At 35.4% G+C, this 25,299-nt stretch overlaps 1 protein-coding gene and 1 pseudogene across 1 annotated transcript; both read right to left on the reverse strand.

The window, feature by feature from the left end:
- Window positions 1-5,826: 5,826 nt before the first annotated feature.
- Window positions 5,827-6,680, reverse strand: LOC100931211 (annotated as a pseudogene).
- A 2,414-nt stretch (window positions 6,681-9,094) lies between these two features.
- LOC100930948 (vomeronasal type-1 receptor 4-like) lies at window positions 9,095-10,052 on the reverse strand. The gene is given in 2 exon segments (XM_003762915.2): window positions 9,095-9,205; window positions 9,207-10,052. Coding segments are annotated over 2 exon segments (957 nt in total).
- Window positions 10,053-25,299: the final 15,247 nt, after the last annotated feature.

The following is a 25,299-nucleotide window of genomic DNA, read 5'->3' on the forward strand; positions in this document are numbered from 1 at the left end:
GGGATAATAATAGCATTTAGTTCACAGGGCTGTGTGATTATTAGATTATATTAGGCAGTTTATATAATCTACTTACACAATTTAAAATCATAATGAAATGATATAATCTCAAATAAAATTACCCATGTAAAGTGCTTTGCAAACCTTAGTTCTATATAAATTCCAGCTACTATTATTATTATTTTCTAGATAAGACCTTTCTCTTAAACTCTACAAGTAGTGTCCATGGTAATTGCATGGTTTCCTTTGTGATAACTGGCCATTCAATCAACAAACATTAAAAGAGTAAGATTAGATTCTTGGCTCTCATAGCCACTGCTCTGATCATTTTCTTTGTTTTTCTTCTAATTGCTTTAATTTCTTTCCCTCCACTTTTATTCTTTCCTTTTCTTTTTTCTTTCTTTCTTTCTTTTGCCAAGGCAATTAGGGGTAAGTGACTTGCCCAGGGTCACACAGTTATGTTAAGTGTCTGAGGCCAGATTTGAACACAGGTCCTCTTGACTTCAGAGCTGGTGCTCTATCCACTACCCCACCTAGCTGCCCCCCTTCTTCTTTTATAATAATAGCTTTTTTATTTTTCAAAATACATGCAAAGATAGTTTTCAATATTTGCCCTTGCAAAACCTTGTGTTTCAATTTTTTTCTCTCTCCCTTCCCCACTCTGCAGACAAGAAGTAATCCAAGATAGGTTAAATATGTGCAGTTTTACAAAACATATTTCTACATTTATGACGTACATGAAAAATCTATTCTGATGATTTTCAGCAAGAAAGTCCTCCTTCCGGGAAAGGGACCTGTATGTGCACGAATGTTTGTGGCAGCCCTTTTTGTAGTGGCTAGAAACTGGAAACTGAATGGATGTCCATCAGTTGGAGAATGGCTGAATAAATTGTGGTATATGAAAATTATGGAATATTACTGTTCTGTAAGAAATGACCAACAGGATGATTTCAGAAAGGCCTGGAGAGACTTACACGAACTGATGCTGAGTGAAATGAGCAGGACCAGGAGATCATTATATACTTCAACAACAATACTAGATGATGACCAGTTCTGATGGATCAGGCCATCCTCAGCAACGAGATCAACCAAATCATTTCTAATGGAGCAGTAATGAACTGAACCAGCTATACCCAGAAAAAGAACTCTGGGAGATGACTAAAAACCATTACATTGAATTCCCAATCCCTATATTTATGCACACCTGCATTTTTGATTTCCTTCACAAGCTAATTGTACAATAATTCAGAGTCTGATTCTTTTTGTACAGCAAAATAATGTTTTGGTCATGTATACTTATTGTGTATCTAAGTTATATTTTAATATATTTAACATCTACTGGTCATCCTGCCATTTAGGGGAGGGGGGGGGGGGGTAAGAGGTGAAAAATTGGAACAAGAGGTTTGGCAATTGTTAATGCTGTAAAGTTACCCATGTATATATCCTGTAAATAAAAGGCTATTAAAAAAAAAAAAAAAAGTCCTCCTTCCTTAACTTTTTTATCTGTAAAACGGAGATAACACATAATCCCAAGATTGGTGTGGGGGTATCACTTGTAAACCTTGAAGCATTTCTAAAAATGTGTCATGAAGACTTTTTTTCAGGAATAAGTATTCCTCCAAAGGAATGTTCCCTTTCATCTTCAAAGGTCACTGAGGTCTCTTTTGTTGAAAGAAAAATTCCTTATTTGGGTTTTCACCCTTATTAATGAAGCAAAACTCAGGACAAAGAGAATTAAAAGGATTTTATTATAAGTAAATCAAGATAGCAACACATTGATAGACTGAGCAATGAAGATCATCAGTGGCTTCAAAGGGAAGGCAGCTTTTATATGTAACTTTAAGACAATATAGAGAGATCCACCTCAGTAAAAAGGATGGGCCCTTGAATCTCAGTTCCTTCCCAAGGTTGCAAGAATGTGACAATTTGCAGGTAGGGGCACTGATAAAGAGTTGATGATACAAGAAGCTGAAAACTTGGTGTTTTCTTCCCCACCACTGTCTCCCCCGACACTGGCTGATAAGCAAAACTGGGATTAATGGGTAACTAAATCAACATAACTTTCAATACCTTCAGATTTGGAGATTCTGCAATTCTATGGATGATTCACAGAATCATAGATTTAAAGATGGAAACAGTCTCAGAGATAATCTGGGCCACCCCCCTGATTTTAAAGATCGGGGGTGATCTTTAAATTAAGTAACTCACTTAAGTTGATAAATTGGTTTCAGTTTAACTCTTGGATTTAATGTTCTTTTTACACCAAGTGTGTTATTGTTATTGTTCTTAGCCTGGTATAGGGGGAAAGCTCTGGATTTGGACTGAGGATACCTGAGTTCAAAACTCTTGTTTACTGTGATACTGTCTTTGTGGCCTTGAAAAATCACTTCATCTTTCTGAGAGTCAGTCTCCTTATCTTTAAATTACAGGATTTAACTGGGCGAAATCACAGGTGAGGTTTGACAAAACTATTAATTGTGAATGGTGATGACAGAAAATTGTTAATACTGATTGTAATATGAACTGCCTAAACCTCTTAGTCATTGTAAACTGAGGCAGATGCTCTCTTTAAATAATTTAGATTTCTCTTTCCCCTAAAGGGAGAAGACACCCAGAGAATGCAAAGGCTGGTTCTTGAGATCTGATTCCCCCTTTTCCCTAAAGGGAAGAAAATCAGACATGATGCCTTTGAAATTAAAGAAGATTTTTATTAAGCAGCGAAGTAAAACATGTACATGGGAACAACCAACCTAATGCTGAGCAGCTCACTTTTGTAATGGACACGAAAGATATTGTGTGTATATATACATGTGTATATATACACACAACATATATGTGTATGTATATATTATACATATTATACATACACACATATACAAATATATTTATTCACAAATATATATATATATATATATGTGTGTGTGTGCTGAGTGGGTAATGCACACCCACACATTTTCAAATAAAGGAAGACAGGAAAATGGGGAGAGAGGCAGAAATTGGGCATGTCCTTGAAAGGAATGAGGCAGGGAGCCCCATTTCCAAGGAAAGGGGGAATGAGGAATTCCAGGTGTCAGAGCTGGGGCCCTTTGATACACAAATCAGAAAGGTATTTCTGGTAATAAATAGATCTGAAAACTTAAGATTTGAACACAAAAAATAAGATAAGAAGATATATCCCCAAACCGTAAAATAGGATGTGTCTGAGAGTCCCATAATTAAAAATTAGGAGAATCTTTGAAGATAAGGACTTCTTGAAGGTCAATAAATCACTAAATATCTTGGGATCTGCTTCAAAACTGTTATGAGCTTAATTGTCTTCAAAGTTGCTGATTGTCTGCAATCCAATTAGATTTATCCTCTTACTACAAAGAATTATTATGTCAAGCCACTCTATCTCTTAGCTAGTATAACCAGTGCTCAAACACCCCTTTGCAGTTACCTGAATAGTTGGGGGGGGGGGCTAAAGCTCAAATTCACTTGTACATCACCCCAGCTATTTCAGAACTTTTTTACAATCCAACTTTTAAGATAATGAGAATAGGTTGAGGAGAACTACATTCTTCCCCTCCGTGTTGTTGCTTTTTGGGGAGCCCATCTCAAGTTGGATCTCAGTTTCTAGTGTCCTTGCCTCCTTCTATTGAGATTCATGGCATGAAGGGCAAAACAGCTAGAATGAAGTGGCTTTCCTTGTTTAGACTGCCAGGGTCTACTGGGTATCTTGTCACCTAACAGTATTTCATTCTCCTAAAACTATAAAAAACTTTTTTTATGGATCTCTTTGGTTGGCAAATCCACTCGTAATCTCCCAGGATAGCAAGTATGCTACCTTATCTCAATTAAAAATATTTTATTCCTCAACTAATGGCTTTGATTTATTTCAGGATTTGACAGATTCCTTCCTTTATATCCTAGAATTACTAGAAGTAACTCAAGCTTTCTATTTCTCTGTGTCTCTAATAATCCTCAAACACTTTCCTTACAGCTTACAGGAGATAAGAACTCTATATATCTTTAAGGGATATGAGGATGTATGAGTCATCCCCATACCCAGAACAATAACTCTGACTTCTTGAAAATCATTAATTCATTCCTTCATTGAATAAATATTTATTAAGTGTCTATTATGTGCCAACATTGTGCTAATTATGAGGGTACAAAAAAAGGCAAAATGTTACTTTATTTAATCTTCACAACAACCCTGGGAGGTAAGTTCCTCCCATTGGTCAACGTAAAAATAAAAAGCTGTCAAGATGTTAGGAGACACCCTGTTTTCCAGAGCTAAGACTCAGCAAGCAGGCTGTGCCCTGAGCTTGGCGTAATAACAATCCTTTGCATTCACCTTATGGCAAAACTACGTAATTATTGTGTTGCTTTGACCAGCAACAGGTGTTCTCTGAACTCAGTTTGGACAAGTACCCATGTACCCATGGTACTAAAGTTCTGTTATGAATCAAACTTGTCTCACTATTGCTGTTTCCCTTCACTGTTTGGGCTATAGCTCACTGTGTAGTTATTGACATAAGTATTAAAGTTTAGCTATAGCAGAGTGAGTCCCCCCACTAGGGGGGATTTTGTGTAATCTGTGCTTTCAATCCATTTCCCTCACTTTGAAATTAAACATCTTTTTGATTCTTGACTTTACTGTCTCTAGCCTGCTCTATTTTGCTCTAGTCAGGTTACAAGACAGTTCAGCTTGGCTGACAAAACAATACCAGTTTTTGTTCTTCAGGAGCTTATATTCTTTTAAAAAAAATTTTAATAGCTTTTTATTTATAAGTTATATGCATGTAATTTTACAGCATTGGCAATTGCCAAACTTTTTGTTCCAATTTTTCCCCTCCTTCCCCTCACCCCCTCTCCCAGATGTCCGGATGACCAATACATGTTAAATATGTTAAAGTATAAATTAAATACACAAGTATACATCACCAAACCGTTATTTTGCTGTACAAAAAGAATCGGACTCTGAAATATTATACAATTAGCTTGTGAACCGCCTGCATTTTTGATTTCCTTCACAAGCTAATTGTACAATATTTCAGAGTCTGATTCTTTTTGTACAGCAAAATAACGGTTTGGTCATGTATACTTATTGTGTATCTAATTTATACTTTAATATATTTAACATCTACTGGTCATCCTGCCATCTGGGGGAGAGGGTGGGGGGGGGTAAGAGGTGAAAAATTGGAACAAGAGGTTTGGCAATTGTTAATGCTGTAAAGTTACTCATGTATATAACCTGTAAATAAAAGGCTATTAAATTTTAAAAAAAAAGAAAAGAAAAGAAAAGAAAAAACAAAAATCAAAAAAAAAAAAATGCAGGCGGGCAAAAATAGAGGGATTGGGAATTCAATGTAATGGTTCTTAGTCATCTCCCACAGTTCTTTTGCTGGGTGTAGCTGGTTCAGTTCATTACTGCTCCATTGGAACTTATTTGGTTCATCTCATTGCTGAAGATGGCCACATCCATCAGAACTGATCATCATATAGTATTGTTGTTGAAGTATATAATGATCTAGGAGTTTATATTCTAATGGGTAGACAACATCTAGGGGGAAATGTGGACATGAGATCTTTTAATTTGTAAATAATATTAAACTTCTCATCTTATGACATCAGAGGATTTTGGTTCCATTTATTGTGTCATTGATTTCAGTGACATATTTTCTTTCTCTTCCCTGTGAAAAGATACTTTATGATTGTGTGTGTGTGTGTGTGTGTGTGTGTGTGTATGTGTGTTGGGAATGATGGACTCTGGGAGGAATATATGTCTGGTGTTTAAGACAGTGCTTGGTACATAGTAGGTGTATAATGAATATTGAATGTTTAATTGATTTTAGTGATTGAATGGTTTCGCAAAAGGTCAGCAGGGGGTTTGGGCTGTTTAGTTTTCCAGAAAACACAGCAGCAATAATGGACTTGGGGGATAAATACAAAAGGACTAAGAGTTGGGAAAGAAAGAGACAGAAAAGCAGAAATGGGCGATAGCCAGACATCTCTTTGATCTCAGGGGAGGCTGTGGGAGAGAGCCTGGTGCTGTGGATATTCTGGACCTGCTGGTGGTATCTATACAGGAGAAATACCATATGCCCAGTGGTGCAGATCATGAGTCCTACAAAGCACACATTTTTGAGAGTGGTTATGATTAAATAAGTCTTCAGAAATCTTCCCAAAGAACAATACACAATATTTGTCCTATATGTAACATTAGTGCTGATCTTTGGGCTTCTCACAGTTACTGGTACAGGAATTTCAATCAGAAGATTGAGGCTCCAAAACTAGATACAGGTGAGGGCAATGAATTCTGAGTCTCTGGCTTTGTACTTTGCCCACCTGGAGACACCAGGACTGATGGTGATTGCTTGAAAGGTACTAAGGAGGCAAGTGAAGGAAACTGAAAGCCCTTGGCTCACTTTGCAAAAGGAAAACACAATTTTACATCCAACTTCATCCAGGAAATTGTTCCACCCAAAAACTAACAATGTTTGTGGGATACCCTTGCTAGCAAGCATGGTGACATTGGCCAAGATCAACTGGGTAAGAATCAGGTTTATAGGTGTCATCTTCTGACCAGCAAGGACCTTTAAAATATGAAGAGACAGGAGGAAGACATTTGCCATGATCCCAGCTACAGTCTCACAGAGGAAAACAATCCCAAGACATATATTACTTGAAAGCATTCTTTGGAATTTGAAGAGAAGACTTGCCTAAGGGATTAATTTTTATCAATTCCTCTGCTAACCACATCTAACCATGAAGACTTCATCATTTCCCCATTCTTTTAATTTATTAAAAAAATCTTTTAAAAAGTGGATTGGGGATTACTGAAATTTTGGGGGCCAAATCCTGGGATACTTGTTAAATATTGTTCAGAAACTGGGAGTGAAATACATTGAGAGGTCTATAGCGTTGGAGTGTTACAGAGATAAACTGAAGCCAAAGTTAATGATATCACAGGGATACAAAGTTAGTTAATAAGGGCTAACAGCAGAGTCTAATGTAAAGTCAGCGTCTTGCTGGAGGCCCCCTCAGGCATTGGGTGATATTTTTTAAAGGTCTGTTCACCCCAACAGTCAGTTTCCCTCCAAACATATAAAGTCCAAAGTTTTTTGGGATATTTGGGATGAGGTAATGCTCTCATCTGCTGAAGCTACTACCTGCTAGGAATTGATGTAGAGCTTTGGAGGGGTGGACCAGGAACTGATTAAAGAGAATCATTTCATGGGAAAGATTTTAACCAATACTGCCATTTCATTTATATTGCTATGCTGTTGGATCTTACTGGATTCATCCTTTTTTTGGCCAAATATTTGTGCATTCACGAGTCTCATCATTTCAACCCATCTGAGTCCACAGGTACTGTGAGAAAAATTATACAGTCTCTATTCTGAAAGTGTTTAGTATGTAGTTAAGGATAAAACAACATAAATATAAGTATAAATCAACATTAAAAATAAATTATGATGTTGACAAAATAGAGCCAGGCAATGTGTTTTGATAAACTTGAGGGGGAAAAGCACTTTTTTTCTTGTTTGAAGGGGTAATTTGAAAGAAGCCCCAATGATGGAGATGGTATCTCACTGCATTAGTAGTAATAATATTCAGATAGTGCTATGTGTTAGACACTGTTGTATGAGCTTCACAAATATTATCTTATTTATCCTCATAGCAAATCTAGGAGGTAGGTGTTATTCCCATTTTACAGATGAAGAAACTGAGGCAAAAGTTAAATGCTTTGTGCAGGATCATAACGCTTGAAAACAATATTAACTTAGGTCCTCCTAACTCCAGTCCCATTACTGTCTCCATGTGTCACTTAGATACATAACCCAAAATGTAAATCCATAGAGAGAAGGTGAATTAATCTCTTAGTGAAAGCTTTAGCAAATGCAATGGAATATATGAGGTTGTATGATGCACTTCAAAGGAAGGTGGAATTTGGAGCTAAAGAACCTGGTTTGATTGATGGCTCTGTTCCTCACTTTCTGTATGGCCTTTAGCACATCATTTTCCCTTCTGTGTAATGAGGAGGTTGTGCTCAATGACCTTTGAGGCCTCTTCCAAATCATAAGGGATTTAATAAAGTTTCTCTCCTTACATTCCTACATGGGAGGATGATGCTTATAACTCATTAGGCCATTCTCATTATTATGGCAGTTAGGAGTATATATAGACAGAGGGCATGAGTGTGGGTTAAATATTAAGGGATGATATCTTTTTAAAAAAATGATGAAATTAAGTGGGGAGAGAGAAATGTAGTGGGAGAAAAGGAAAAGGAGAAGTGGAATAGTGCAAATTATCTGCCATGAAAAGAGACAAGAACAAGCTTTTACAGTGGAGGGGAAGGGGAGAGGGAAAGGGGGAGTGAGTGAACCTTACTCTCATCAGAATTGGCTCAAATAGGGAATAATATACATACTAAATAGGGGATAGAAATCTTACCCTGGAGGAAAATAGGAGGAGAATGGGATATGGGAAGGGGAGAAGGTGATAAAAGAGAGGACATATTGGGGGAAGGAGTGGTCAGTAGCAGAAGGAGAAGATGAAGTTCACATGGTTGGACAGAAATAGATTTGGGGGTTTTCATGGCTTAAAACCTCAAAATAAGTCACCTGCATGATGTGGTAGCTAGAAAAGAGAATTTGCTCATAGACTGCAGTGAGAGAAGTGTGGTATCATGGACTAGGTATGTATGATAATCCTCATATGTATTGGCCAAACTACATATGGAATCTTGTGTTAAATTATTGAAAGACTGGAGAACATAGGGAAAAGATAATCAGAATAGCAAGCATCTTCCTCATAATATCAGAATCACTTAAAAGGCAAGGAAACATTAAGCCTGAAAGAGAGAAGATTAAATAGGATCATGATAACCATCTTTAAATATTTGAAGTGATGTTATAGGAAAGAAAAATTAAACCTATTCTGTTTATCAGCAAGGCATCTTTCTTCATATTTGAGATCTGTTTAAACTGTGCTGTGACTCTGATGACATCATAATGAGATTTTGGTTTGACTTGATCTTTCTAGATTAGAAGCCACTTTGATTAATCCCAGTTTCAAGAACTGTCAGGAAGCAGATAGAATTAAGTCATTGAGGTTCTATTGATGCCTCCATGATTAGAGTTGACACCAATGTGAGAATGAGGATTTTTTTTTTGATCCAGACAATTGAGGGATTACTGAGAACTCTGGGTATTAATCAACACAAAGGGACTGATGGTTGGATAACATAGTGACATAAAAATAGCAGTAGGCAACATCCAGGAAAACTTTTGATTCAAATAACTGAGACAAAGAGTAAAAATAGAAGTGAACACATAAAAGCTGACAAATGTGTTCATCAGTAAAAGGATAGTTTGGATGGCTCTGATCTCAGGGTGCTTTCCAGATGAGAGGTTGGTGCTCCTAATTTTCTGTGCATGCTGGTGGTGTTTGTGTAGGAGAAGCACCATGTAGCCACTAGCAAAGCCCATGAACCCCAAACAAAGCACATTTCTCGAAATGGTCATTATCAAATAAATATCTATAATGTGTTCTAAAGTACAAAATACATCATCAAATGCATTTATAATGTTGCTATTGCTTTTTGGACCTCTTACTCTTACTGGTACAGGAATTTCTATCATCAGATTGAGAATCCAGCAAAAGAGATAGCAGTGGGTGGTATGTTGTATGACTCTGACTTTGAACTTTGTCCATCTGGAATTACCATGACTGATGGTGATGGCCTGAAAGGTACATAGGAGGCAAGTCAAAGAAATTGAAAGGCCCTCACTCACTTTGCGAAGATAAAATACAACTTTACAACCAACATCATCCAGGAAATGCTTCCTCCCCAGACCCTGCAATATTTGAGGGATTCCCTTGGTAACAAGGAGAATGGTGTTCACCAAGGTCAGCTGAATGAAAATGAGAATAAAAGAACTCATCTTGCGACCAGCAAGGACTTTTAACATATAAGAGGTAAAGAGGAAAAGGTTTGCTATAGTTCCTACTGTGGTTGCAATAAGAAACATGATCCCCAAACAGATATTTTTTGGAAGCATTCTATGTCTTAAAGAGAAAATTTTGGGTAGAAAAAACTAGAGAAGACACAAAAAAGTTGTATGACTATCCTACTTTGACATTCCTATTCATAAGTTCAAAACATTACATGTGTCTCATCCCTATACTTATATTAGTGGATATTACTATTTTAGGAAAGTTACACAGTCTTTTTTTGTTGTTGTTGTTCAAACCCTTATCCAACAATTCCTCCAAGTGAGGAAATACTGAGAGCAGGGGATAGAGCTGAATTCAATTATGGAGAATGAGTATTTCCTATAGAACTGGAATTTTTACATTTACAAGATAGTTCAAGATAGTAGCCTCTAATTATGTAAAAATTGACATCCAGCAGTTTGCACCATGGATTCACCTTCAATGAGTCCTGCAGATCTTGTTTGAAGGACCAAACCAGTCTAGTACATAGTCCAATGATCTTTTTGTAGTCTGCTGTGTGAAGGGAATAAAAAGAAAAGGGAAAAGAATTGAGTTTAAAGGGGTTTAAAGGCTCTCACATTACCATTTTCTTTATCTTTGAAATATGCAACATAAATAAGAAAGATCTTTGTGTTCTTCTAATTCAGTAGTGTTAAATTGAAAGAGAAATCGATCTATGCAGATTGCATATTGACATGTGTATATTGCATTAATCAGGAATATCCATATTGTGTTATATTTTTATTCTTTTGGGGAAACATCTCCTAAGTACATATCAATTGGTTTCACTTGGAAGTTTTACTGGCTGCATGGGGCCTATAGGGAGCAAGTTTTATACCTCTGTTTCAGTTTGTTACCTTAACCATGACTTCTATCTACACTTATCTTTTTGTTACTTATTTCCTAGAAGAGTACTCTGGGCATAATGTACACTTGATGCTTTTTCATTGCATTGAGATACTTGTTGTATAACACCTTCTCCTCTGGATTACTCCCTTATTTTCAATTTTTACTCTTGACTTGGGACACTCAGTGTGGCTGGTTAATTTTTCCTTTGAGTTCCTAACAGTAATTGAAGAGTTGTGGATTATTAGTAAAGTAGCTCACGATCTCTCCATAGTAGATCAGGGTGGGAAAAAATTTATGATCAAACAAGAGTTAGATAAGTTCCAAGTGAATAAAATGGATAATTTTGATACCATCAAATTGAAATAAAATTTTTGCCCAAACAAAGCAAAACATTTAAATTAGAAGAAAAACTAAAAACAGGAGGGGGGGAAATCACTGTTGTAATTTTCTTTGATAAAAGTCTAATTTTTAAAATGTATAGTGAACTGTCAAATTTTAAAGAAAAATGAGCCATTTCACAATTGATAAATTAATTTAATTTTATTTAATATTTCCTCCACTTACATTCAAAACAATTTTTTATATTTGTTTTTAAAATTTTTGAGTTCTATATTCTCTCCCTTAACCCCTCCACAATTAAGAAACCACAAGTAAAGTTATGCAAAATCACAATCGATAAATTGTTAAAAGATATGAATAGATATATTTTATTTATTTATTTATTCATTTATTTATGGGAGAATGAATATTCTCCCATACCAAATATCAAATTGGGATAAAGTAACTTGTCTAGAGCTACACAACAGGTAAGTGTTTGAGAATGGATTTGAATTCAGGTCTTCTTGACCCCAGGATTGTGCTCTCACCATTGACAAACCTATCTATTTTAACTGGCATACTTTATTTATGGGAGAAAAAACATAATGGTGGAACTATGGGTAAACAGGTACTAATGCACTTTTGACAAAACTGTAAGCTAGTCTAACCATCCTGGAAAGTAGTTTGGAAGTATGCCAAGAGGTACCTTGACTCAGCAGTACTGCTACTAGGTCCATAAACTAAAGAAATCAATAAAAGAGATAAAGGAATATCTATAAAAATATAGTAGCTCTTTTTTTTTTCTGGTGGCAAAAATTGGAAATTGAAGGACTGTCCAAGTGGGTTAAAACTGAAAAAAATAATTTTATTCATTAATAATGTGAAAGGGATGGAATACTATCATGCTTTAAGAAATTATGAAAGGGATGTTTTCATGAAAATCTGGGAAGAATTATATAAATGGATGCAAATAAAATGAGCAGATCTATAAGAATGAATTGTAATATAACAGCAATATTGTAAAGATAATTGATTTATGACCTTTAAAAGACTTAGTAATTTTGATCAACAGAATAGCTAACCAATTGTGAAAGGAATTTTTCTTAATTTGGGATTTTAATTAAGTAATTAAATAACTCAATCAATAACTTAAGAATTTGTTTTTAAAAGTGCTTTAAGAATTAGTAAAAGAAGGATTTTCATATTATTATTGTTGCTCATTGGATACCTCATCTCTATTATGAGAAAAATATGTGCATACATGCAAATATACAAATATGCACAAAAATAAGCTAGAGACAGATTTCTGACATATGATCACTAGATCTCTAAAGCAACATAGGATATTTGATAGCAACCAGTACAGAGTCTAAAAAGCTAGGATTACAACAAAAATATATAATTTTCAGGGAGAAAATGGCTATTTAATGAAAAAGAGAACTTTTAAACATTCCTGAGGAAAATTGCAAAGCTGAATCAAAAGTTTATCATTCAAACATAAGACTCATGAGAAGGAAAGACAAAGATGAAAAAGAAATCACAAAGGACTCAATAAAAATTAACTTTTTTATGTTCTATTTGGGACAGATTCAGCAAAGGTACAGCAACGGGAGAAGGAAGGATGGTTTTGGAAGAATAAAAGGAGTCTGACACAGTGGGAAGAGCATTGAATATAAATTTTAGGAGGCATGGTTCTGATTTTTAATTTCTATGTAACCTTGTTTTCTCATCTTTATACTGAGGGGAGGTGATTGCACTGGGTGAAATCTCTTCCAAATTCAGACTGATAATCTTAATTCAATTTTGTTTATAATATAGAGACTATGAAATAGAGTAAAAAGAAACAAGTGTGCAGTCAAGATAAAAGGGTAGAGACAAGAACCCAGCCAAACTCACCCAGAATTGTCTTCTACACAACTTTAAAACAACACCTCATCAAATTTTGGAGCATCAGCATGAACAAAAGGTAAGGGCAGCACATTTTTTTCCAGCCTAAGACATGAAAGGGGAAGATTGTTACACTGGGATGGGAGGCCATGGAAAGACTAGTTGTTAGCCTTTGAGGTGGCCATGACAGTAACAGTAGCAGCAGCAGCAGCAGCTTTAGAATCTTGGCCAGGAGATCATCAGGAGATCCAAAAACCGGTCAGAAAGAGATTGTATGAGACCCTTTGCTAGAATTAGATGAGAGATCTACAGCTGATTGGCAACTCTTTTGCCTATATATAATTCTGGATTGAAGGTCCAGTGGGAAAGACATTTTGTTATTGGGGCCGTAGTCATAGGTCCAAGCCAAAGAGAAGCTCTAGCATTTACAGTTATAAGGAAATGGGGGCCTTTTATGGATAAAGACTAAAGTGGAGGCCAGAGGAGTGGTGACCTCACTTCTCTCTGAATCATATCATCTTAAAAGCACTGAAAATTTTGCACATCCCCACAATTAGCTCTGAAATCTAAGAGTTTGGGACAGTGCTTTCCCAGTCCCAGTTGAGGAGAGAATTGTAATATTCTCTCCAAAATGTAATGTTCTCTGTTGAAGTTTTCTTGGGGTCTCTGGGAGCAGCCTTCATTTCAGTTCAGTAATCATCAAGGGTTAAAGTCCAAATCCTTTATTGTGTCCTTCAAAGTCTTGTCTCCTTCACTTGGGGCTCGGCTAATTTTTCTGGAGGCCTATCTCTCTCCTTGGTTCGAAGAGCTTGAGTTCCCACCTGCCTTCTCTGGCTTCTGACTCTCCATGACTGTCCAAAGGTTTGTGCTTCAGCCTCCAGCCATAACAAAGGTGGATGATGTAATGAATCTGTCTCAGCCTCCGAGAGCTTCTAGTGCATTTGTCCTTCCTTGCCCTGACAGCTCCTCCTTATATGCCCCACGCTGAGTACAAACCAATCATTACATCACTAGGAAGCTATTATTTGTTGTAGGATTAAATCAATGCTAAACTAGATTTAACCATTGTCTCCTCAATTCCACTTAATACCTTGTTTCAAGTTCTGGTCCATAACTTTATTTGTTGTAGGATTAAATAAATCATACTGAGCCATGCTAAATTAGATAACTATTGTCTATCAATTCCACTGACTTAGTACCTTGTAAGAGTCCTTTGTTTCAGGTTCAGAGTTCTGGCCCATAACAGGGAATAATGTTAATACAAGGTTCAAAGTAAAAAATTGGTTGGCAAAAAAGAGTAAACAACAACAAAAAGGACTTGTTATGAAAAACCTCTATGGTGTCAGGAAAGACTAAGAGACAAACTCAGAAGAGACAATAATAAGCAAAGCCTCAAAGATTGTGTTGGACATAAGCTAAATAAGAATTCCTGGAAGAAATTGCAATGGCGCGGGGGGGGGGCGCAAGAATATGAAAAGAAATGAGTGATACAAGAAACTTATGAAAAAATAACCTTTTTTTTGAAGAGGCACAAAAATGTTACTGAACATAACACATTAAGAAAGAGAATTATCTACTGAAGATAAGAAATCCTTAAAAAGCAGAATTAGCCCAATGTTGAAAATAGATACAAAATTGCATTGAAGAAAATAACTTAACAATTAGAATTGGACAAATGGGAGTTGATGATTGCATGAGACATATTTTTAAAAACCCCAGTAAAACAAAGTCAGAAGAATGAGAAACTAGAAGAAAATGTAAAGAACTCATTGCAAAAAAAAAAAAAAAAAAATGAAGTTAAAAATGGATTAAGGAGAAATAATGTAAGAATTATTGGGCTACCTGAAAGCTATGGTCAAAAAAAGAGCCTGAACATCATATTCCAATCTTTCAGGGGGAAAATGAAAAAGAGGACCTTAAAGCATTCCTAAAAACAAATTGCAAAGCTGAATTAAAAGTCTATCATTCAAACACAAGACTCAGGAGAAGGATAAAAAGACAAATATGAATAAGAAATCACAGGGGACTCAATAAAAATAAACTTTTTTACATACTGTATGGGAAGATCATACATATAACTCTTTTTTTTTATTTAATAGCCTTTTATTTACAGGTTATATGCATGGGTAACTTTACAGCATTAACAATTGCCAAACCTCTTGTTCCAATTTTTCACCTCTTACCCCCCCACCCCCTCCCCGAGATGGCAGGATGACCAATAGATGTTAAATACATTAAAATATAAATTAGATACACAATAAGTATACATGACCAAACCGTTATTTTGCTGTACAAAAAGAATCAGACTCTGAATTATTGTACAATTAGCTTGTGAAGGAAATCAAAAATGCAGGTGGACATAAATATAGGGATTGGGAATTCAATGTAATGGTTTTTAGTCATCTCCCAGAGTTCTTTTTCTGGGCATAGCTAGTTCAGTTCATTACTGCTCCATTAGAAATGATTTGGTTGATCTCGTTGCTGAGGATGGCCAGGTCCATCAGAACTGGTCATCATATAGTATTGTTGTTGAAGTATATAATGATCTCCTGGTTCTGCTCATTTCACTCAGCATCAGTTCGTGTAAGTCTCTCCAGGCCTTTCTGAAATCATCCTGTTGGTCATTTCTTACAGAACAGTAATATTCCATAATATTCATATACCACAATTTATTCAGCCATTCTCCAACTGATGGACATCCATTCAGTTTCCAGTTTCTAGCCACTACAAAAAGGGCTGCCACAAACATTAGTGCACATACAGGTCCCTTTCCCTTCTTTATGATCTCTTTGGGATATAAGCCCAGTAGTAACGCAGCTGGATCAGAGGGTATGCACAGTTTGATAACTTTTTGAGCATAGTTCCAAAGTACTCTCCAGAATGGTTGGATTCGTTCACAACTCCACCAACAATGCATCAATGTCCCACATACATATAACTCTTAAGAATTTTTTGCATTATTAAGGTAATTAGGTAGAATCTACATAGAGTGCAAGGGTGTGAATTTATTATGTTATGATGATCAAAAAATTAAGTACTGAAAAAGAGGGATGCATTGAGGAAAGGGGGAAGGATGAGGGAGAATGGGGAAATGATATCACACGAAAGAGATATACTAGGAGTGCATGTTACAGTGGAATGGAAAATTGAGGATATATTTATTTATATGTATATCATCTATATATTCAGTTGGGTATAGAAATCTATCTTATTCAAAAAAGAAGTAGGAGAGGAATGCAGTAAGAAAAAAGGAACTGAATAAAGGAAGGATGGATTAAGGGAGACAGTGGCAAGAAGCAAAACAGACTTTTGGGGAAGAACATGGGAGTGAAGGGGAAAGAGAGAGAGAGACAGAGAGAGAGAGAGGGAGGAAAGGAGGGATTAAGGGAGGGAAAGAAGAAAACAAGAAGTATAGAAAATACATACTTAGTAATCATAACTCTGGATGTGTATGGAATGAACTCATCCATAAAAGAGAAGTGGACAGTAGAGTGAATTAAGAAACAGAATCGAACATTATATTGTTTAAAAGGAACAGACTTGAAACAGAAAGACATACACAGAGTTAAAGTAAGGAGTTGGAGCAGAAGCCTCCATTGACTAAAAAAGGCAGAAGTAGCAATTCTGATATCAGACAATCAAAAACAAAAATAGACTTAATTAAAAGAGATAATTTAGGAAACTTAATTTTACTAAAAGATATTGCAATAATGATGCAATATTAGTTTTTTTCCTCAGTAAGTTTCTTTGATAGTGGTCTTATTTCTCAATATGTAGGAAACTGAGTCAAATTTATAAAAAATAAGAGCCATTCCCCAATTGATAAATGGTTAAAGGATATCAATTTGAAGTATCAAAAAAAAAAAAATCAAAGCTACCTCTAGTGAAATGAAAAAACATTCTCCAAATTGTTATTAATTATATGCATAAAAAGCATTTGACAAATTCCAACACCCATTTCTATTAAAAACACTAGAGAGCATAGGAATAAATGGAGTTTTCTTTAAAATGATCAGTAACATCTATTTAAAACCATCAACAAGCACCATATGTAATAGGGATAAACTAGAAGCATTCCCAATAAAATCAGAAATGAAACAAGGTTGTTCACTATCATTATTACTATTCGATATTGTATTAGAAATGTTAGTTTTAGCAATAAGAGAAGAAAAAGAAATTAAAGGAATTAGTATAGATAGTGAAGAAACAAAACCACTCTTTGCAGATGATATGATGATATACTTAGAAAATCCTAAAGAATCAACTAAAAAAACTAATAAAGGGGCAGCTAGATGGCACAATGGATAGAGCACCAGCCCTGAAGTCAGGAGGACCTGAGTTCAAGTCCGGCCTCAGACATTTAATCCTTCCTAGCTGTATGACTCCAGACAAGTCACTTAATTCCAATTGCCTCAGCAACCCTCGCAAAAAAACAAAACTAGAAACAATTCACAGCTTTAGCAAAGTTGCAGAATACAAAAATAAATCCACATAAATCAATACTATTTCTATATGTTACTAACAAAGTCTAGCAATGAGATACAAAGAGAAATTCCATTTAATATAAGTGTAGATAATATAAACTATTTGGGAATCTACCTGCCAAGATAAAGTGAGGAAATATATGAACACAATTACAAAACACCTTCCACACAAATAAAGTTAGATCTAATCAATTGGAAGAATATCAAATATTCATGGGCAGGCTGAGCTAATGTAATAAAAATGACAATTCAGTGCCATACCAATCAAACTGCCAAGAAATTATTTTATAGAGCTGGAAAAATAATAACAAAATTCATCTGGAAGAATAAAAGGTCAAGAATTTCAAGGGAACTAATGAAAAAAATGCAAATGAAGGTGGCCTAACTGTACCAGATCTAAAACTATATTATAAAACAGGCATCATCAAAATCATTTGGTACTGGCTAAGAAAGAGAGAAGTCAATCAATGAAATAGGTTAGGTTCACAAGACATAATAATCAAGGACTATAGTAATCTACTGTTTAATGAACCCAAAGACTCTAGCTTCTGGGATAAGAACTCACTATTTGACAAAAATTGCTGGGAAAATTGGAACAGTATGGCAGAAACTAGTCATTGACCCTCACCTAGCATCCTATACCAAGATAAGATTGAAATGAGTTCTTGATTTAGATATAAAGAGTGATACTATAAGCAAATTAGAACAAAGGATCTCTCAAATCTCTGGAAAAGAAAGGAATTTGTGGCCAAAGAAGAATTAGAGTACATTATGAAATGCAAAATAGATAATTTTTATAATATTAAGTTAAAAATATTTTGTACAAACAAATCCAATAAATTTGTGATGGAGAGAGCCTTCTGCAACTAGAAAGAGAATTATGGGAACTGAATGTGTGAATGTGTATCACACTGTGTGTGATGTGTATCACACTGTGAATGTGTATCACAACTTAGTATTTTCACTTTTTTGTTGTTGTTTATTTGCTTTTTTCTTTCTCTTTTTTCCCTTTTGATCTGATTTTTCTTGTGTAGCATGATAAATGTGGAAATTTTTCTAAAATAATTGGATTACTTGCTTTCTAGGGGAGGGAGTGAAGAAAAGGGAGGGGAAAATTTTGGAACACAAGGTTTTAAGGGTGAATGCTGAAAATTATCTTTAGATATGTTTTGAAAATAAAAAACTATTATTAAAAACTCAAAGCAACCAAATTGATATTGATGAGAAAAAAAGAAATTAAAAATACTCTGAGGTATTATCTCATACTTATCAAAAATGGCAAATACTGAATGGGAAGAATGTGGGGAAAATAAGTACATTAATGAACTCTGTGGAATTATTAACTTCACTGCCTATTCTGAGAATTATTTGGAGTTATGTACCAAAGGCTATAAAATTGGTCAAGTCCTTTGATTCAGCAATGTCACTACTAGGCCTATATCCAAAAGAGATGTAAAAGGTGGGGGGGTGGGGGGAGAAGATCTATGTGTACAAAAAAGTGGCATAAGTTGGAAGTTGAGGGGATGCCCATTAATTGAGTAATGGCTAAAGAAGTAGTGTTAGATGATTGTGACAGAATACTATTGTGTTAAGAAATGATTAAGGGGATGGTTTTTGAAAAATTGGAGTCCCCAACTATACTGTGAGCCCTATGAAAACAGATTCTGCCTCAGATAATCTCACATAATCTAGGAAAACACTATATTCACCATAGACCTAAAAATTATTTTTCCCCTCTTCTGCCATAATTTTTTTTAATAATTATAACTTTATTGACAGAACCCATGCCTGGGTAATTTTTTTTTTTTTTACATTATCCCTTGCCCTCACTTCTGTTCCGACTTTTCCCCTCCTTCCCTCCAGCCCCTCCCCTAGGCAGGCAGTCCTATACATGTTAAATATGTCATAGTATATCCTAATTACAATATCTGTGTGCAGAACTGAACAGTTCTCTTGTTGCACAGGAAGAGTTGGATTCAGAAGGTAAAAATAATCTGGGAAGAAAAACAAAAATGCAAACAGTTTACATTCATTTCCCAGTGTTCTTTGGGTGTGGCTGCTTTTATCCATCACTGGTCAATTGAAACTGAGTTAGATCTTCTCTTTGTCAAAGAAATCCACTTCCATCAGAATACATCCTTATACAGTATTGTTGTTGAAATGTATAATGATCTCCTGGTTCTGCTCATTTCACTTAGCATCAATTCATGTAACTCTCTCCAAGCCTCTCTGTATTCATCCTGCTGGTCATGTCTTACAGAACAATAATATTCCATAACATTCATATACCACAATTTACCCAACCATTCTCTAATTGATGGGCATCCATTCATTTTCCAGTTTCTAGCCACTCCAAACAGGGCTGCCACAAACATTTTGGCACATGTGGGTCTCTTTCCCTTCTTTTGTATCTCTTTGGGGTATAAGCCCAGTAGTAGCACTGCTGGATCAAAGGGTATGCACAGTTTGATAACTCTTTGAACACAATTCCAGATTGCTCTCCAGAATGGTTGGATTCATTCACAACTCCACCAACAATGCATCAGTGTCCCAGTTTTCCCGCATCCCCTCCAACATTCATCATTATTTTTTCCTGTCATCTTAGCCAATCTGACAGGTGTGTAGTGGTATCTCCGAGTGACCTGGAAATTCTTATTGATGATATAGACTAGCATGGTCAGATTCTCAGGATTTTTCTTGAGATCTTCCTACTACCCAGGCCCTAATAAAGTAACAGACTTTGCAAAGTTAAGTTTCCTTCTCAGAGAAGAGATAAGAACATGGAAGTTTCTTATTTGAAGCCTTACAAGTTCTTTTGTAACTCTGGGGCAATGAACACTGAAAAGATTTACTGTGAAGATATCTCAGCTGAAGTTATGAGACTTGGATTCAAATCTTGGGCAACTTGCCCAAGTTGTCTGAGGCTCATTTTTTACACCTATGATATGGAGATAATAGTAGTTACTTTATAAGTATATTTTAAGGAAAGCATTTTGAAGTTAATGAAAAGTACTTTCTCCCATGTATTTTATATGTTTACATATATACTTATATATGTGTGTGTGTGTATATATATATATATATATATATATATATATATATTTGGGTCTGAATGTAACTTCACTGGTGTAGTTCAGGGGTTAACAAACTACAACCTACAGACCAAAAGGTCTGTAGATAATGTAGATTAAAGGGTTGTATAACCACTTGCAATGATTTGGATTTGTTTCATGGATCAATTTGCTTAGTGAAGGGAAATCTTTATGAGGATATTAAACATGTTATAATTATTAAAGCTTCATTTAATCTCTTTCTCTCTGTCTTTATTCCTTCTTTTCTTCCTCTCTCCATACATGTACATATGTCGTATGTATATGTGTGTATATGCTTACATACATATGCATATATGTACAGGTTTGGATACAATGCAATAATTTCTTTATTAGAGGAAATTTCCCTTAAAGAGCTTTCATCTATTGGTATTCATTGACATTTGTTCTATTTTCATATTAGAGAGTAGTTTCAATCAGTGAGATTAAATAACTTCAGACTTTCAGAATGCCAGATCAAGTAAAAAACTTTGCCAAATAGGCAATATGGAGACATTTGATTTGATTTTTATATATGAGAGGTATAATAAGTAGAGTGGTTTGGATCCATATGGATTCACATGATCTCTCCAAAGTCATCAATGGTCTCTTAATTGCTAAATCTAATGGTCTTCTCTCAAACACTAGCTCTCTTTAGCTCTCTAGCTTTTGACCTTAGTGATCACTTTTTTCCTCCTTTATGTTTTCTCTTCTATAAGTTTTCTTAACATTGCTCTCTCCTTGTTCTTCCAAATGCATGGTTGCACTTTCTCAGCATCCTTTCTTCATCTAGGTAATGCACACTAATTGTGGAGTTTCCCCAGTGTTTGTTTCTGGGGTTTCTTTTCTTATTCACTCATATCATCTTGCTCAGTGATCACATTAACTTCTATAGGTACAATTATCATCTATTTTGGCCACATAATGAGAAGATGGGATTCAATGGTAAAGACTTTCATGCTGGAAAAGATTGAAGGCAAAAGTAAAATGGGGATGGTACAGCCTGAGATGGATACATAGTATCATGAAAACATGAACATGAACTTGAACAGATTTCTAGAGGATAGAAGTTGTGTACTGCAATTTGGAACTATGCCCAAATGGCTATAAAATTGTGTATATCCATCCATCCAGCAATACTACTTCTGTGTCTGTATCCCAAGGAGATCACACAAAAAGGAAAAGGACAAAAATATCTATAAAGTTCTTTTTGTGGTAGCAAAGATCTGTAAATTGAGAGGATGCCAGTCAATTAGGAAATTGCAGAACAAGTTGTAATATATGAATGTAATGGAATATTATCAGTCTATAAAAATTGATGAGTAGGCAGATTTCAGAAGAATTTGGAAAGACTTCCATGAATTGATGTATAGTGCAGTGAGCAGAATATCCAGAGGATTCGGAAGTGTGAATGCAGGATGGTGAGCAGGTCATGTCATTAGACAAATCAGATGAAAGAATGGTAGTTTTATTATAAAGAGAAGAGAATATCTTCTAGGTGGGAAATTATTTCTGTTTTCTAATATTTGAAGTTCTGTCAAATGGAAGAGGTACTAAACTTCTGTTTTATTCCAGGAGTAAGCATCAGGAGAGTTGGAAAGTATAGAGATATTGATTTAGCCTTGATGAAAGGAGAAAAATTCTAAAAATTAGACCTACTATGAAATAGGATGTACTCCCATTCAAAGTAGACAGTTCTCCTCGCTAGAAGTCTCCAAACAAAAGTTTCAAACAAAAATGAGCTCTTGCTTGATATGCTATAGATGGTTGCTGAGATTCCTTCTAATTTTGAGAGACTATAATTCGCAGATGATAAGGAATGAATGAATGAATGAACATTTACTTACTATATTCCAAGCCTTGTTACTAAATTACAGAGATCTTTTCTAGCATCTTGGCTTTTTTTTTTTTTTTTTTTTTTTTTTTTTTGGCTGAGGCAATTGGGGTTAAGTTACTTGTCCAGGGTCATACAGCTAGGAAGTGTTAAATGTCTGAGGTCACATTTGAACTCAGGTCCTCCTGACTTCAGGGCTAGTGCTCTATCCACTGCACCACCTAGCTGCTCCAGCATCTTGTATTTTAATAGTAGGAAACTACTTACACAGGAATCAGCGCAAAGTTTGAGGCTCTTTTCTTTTCAGTAATCCCAAATTCAATTGTCTGGTGGTTTCTTTTGATTTCCCCAGAATCAACTAGATAATAAACCATGCACAGAATATGTCTTAGGGCAGTTCTGGGAATGGGATCACTTTGGCATTTGTCTTTTCCTATCCCAACTTGTACAATATTGGATTTTCTTCTTCATCCACTTTCATGGCATAGAATTCATGGAATCTTAGAAGTTCAAGGGTAAATGGGATTGCTGATGGCAGCTGAACACAAAACCTTTCTACCATATAATCTATCCTGTGTTTGAAGGTTTCTAATGCTGGGGAACCCATAATTTCTCATTCTACTTTGAGAGCACTTTAATATTAGATTATTTTCTTTTATATCAGATGGAACTAACATCATCTATATCTTGTACTCATTGCTCCTAGCTCCCCTGAATGGGGTTACCTTTGTAAAGTATAATTCTTTTACCACATTACAATTATTCAAATATTCATGTAGCAATCAATTGTCATATTTAGCATCCAGTTGGCTAGGGGTAAGGAAGATCTGAATTTGAATCTTATCCTAATCACATACTAGTTTTATGATTATTGGTAATCCAATTTGCTTTGCCTTAGTTTTCTCATTTATAAAATGGGGATGTTGCTATTAATATAACCAACATCCCAGGATGATTGCCAGGATCAAATAAGAGAAGAGTTGTCAAAGTCCTTAGAAATTTTGAATCTAGAGTAACATTGTTTATATCTTTATTTTATCATCTATTTCTCACCTAAAATCTACATTTTTACATTACAATCTAACCTTGTCATGGTCACTAAACTGACCAGTTGTGTTTTATCATGTTTCTGTTCATCCTTTTTTGGGAGAGCTCCTATTTTTAATGTCATTCTTCCCTCTCTCCCTTTCTTCCTCCATCTTTCTCCATCTCTTCTCCCGCCTGTTTTTCTCCCCTCATCTCTTTTTTGGTGAGGCAGTTGGGGTTGTGTCACAGCTAGTAAGTCTGAAGTGTCTGAGTCAGGATTTGAATTCAGGGCTGGTGCTCTATGTATTGTATCATCTACTTGTCCCATACGATGCCCTTTCTAAAATGAACTGAACACCACTTTCCCCATTGTGGTCTGATTAGGGAGTAGAAAAGAAAAGAGAGGAACTAGCCAACTTTATTTCCAGGAACATCTCCTTATATAACTTAGTTTCACATAGCACATTCACACATGAGAGTTGGAATGGGTCTCAGAAACTGTTTGGTCTAACACTTATGTGAAAAGAATATCCTTATATCTCAGAATACAAATTTATTGAGGACAGAATTCTCTCTTTTTCTTTTTTTCTCAGTACTTTGCAGAAGACAGACCCATGGCAAATACTTGTAAAATTCATTGATGCAATGAGTTTTGAAGTCTTATTGATTTTATGTCTACAAAGTCTCTTGTGCATAATTCAAACCTAAAAGTTTGACCTCAAGTCATTTATCATGTATAGTCCGGATCATTGTAAGTGGACAATAAATTTCTAGTCTTTTCAAGTTGTTTTCCAAGTGTTCTGAAAATATACTTAAATAAGGAGGTGATCACATTACTTTTCTGACAAACAAAATTTGGTGGGTTGTGCCTTTGCATAATATATATATATGTGTGTAATATATACATACATATATATGTATGTACACATTTCTATCATGATATTGGAAGTTTGACCTTAAATCATTGATGATGTGGACCATTCTAAGTGAACAATAAATTTCTAGTCTTTTCAAGTTGTTCTCCAAGTGTTCTGAAAATACACTTAAATAAGGAGGTGATCACATCACTTTTCTGACAAACAAAATTTGGTGGTTGTTGCCTTTGCATAATATATATATGTATATATGTAAGATATATACATATATATATATATATATATACATACATATCTCATCATGACATTGAAAGTTCAGTATCACTGGCTGCAATTTACTCCTTACTCTTCCTAACACATTTTGTGTTCTTGTCAAACTGTGTTGCCTTGCTCTTCCATGAACTTAGCACTCTAACTCCTCCTCCTATGCTTTTGCACATAGTATCACTTTGTTTCTGGGATGATTCCCCCTTTTCCTAGCCCTGTTTTGCCTCAACCCTTCATCTAGCCATCCCTCCTACAGCCATTTGGGTACAGTACCTATGTCACAGTGTTGTTGTAAGGTTCAGATGAGGTCATATTGGTAAAGTATACAGCACAGTGCCTGGCACCTAGAAGGTGCTTAATAATTGTTTCCCTTTCCCTTTTTCATTACCTGTTGCCTGAATCAGCTTTAAATCATGCTACCTGTCCCATTCTGTTTGCTTCTGTCTCCGATTTCTCTGACTCTGGGCCTTCTTAAAGTTTGCAACCCACCTATACTCCCTATATTTTGCTTTCTCTATCCCTCACCATATCTCTTGCCTAGTCTAATTTGAACCATTCAAAACAACTTTACCACTTGTTATTAGGCTAAAACAGAAGGAAAGATCTTTTTTTCTTTTTTGAAATCGCATTTAATAACATTTTTTAAAATAGTATTTTATTTTTTCCTCAGTTACATGTCAAGA

This window comes from Sarcophilus harrisii, chromosome 1 (assembly GCF_902635505.1).
Source record: "Sarcophilus harrisii chromosome 1, mSarHar1.11, whole genome shotgun sequence".
Classification (NCBI taxonomy): domain Eukaryota; kingdom Metazoa; phylum Chordata; class Mammalia; order Dasyuromorphia; family Dasyuridae; genus Sarcophilus; species Sarcophilus harrisii.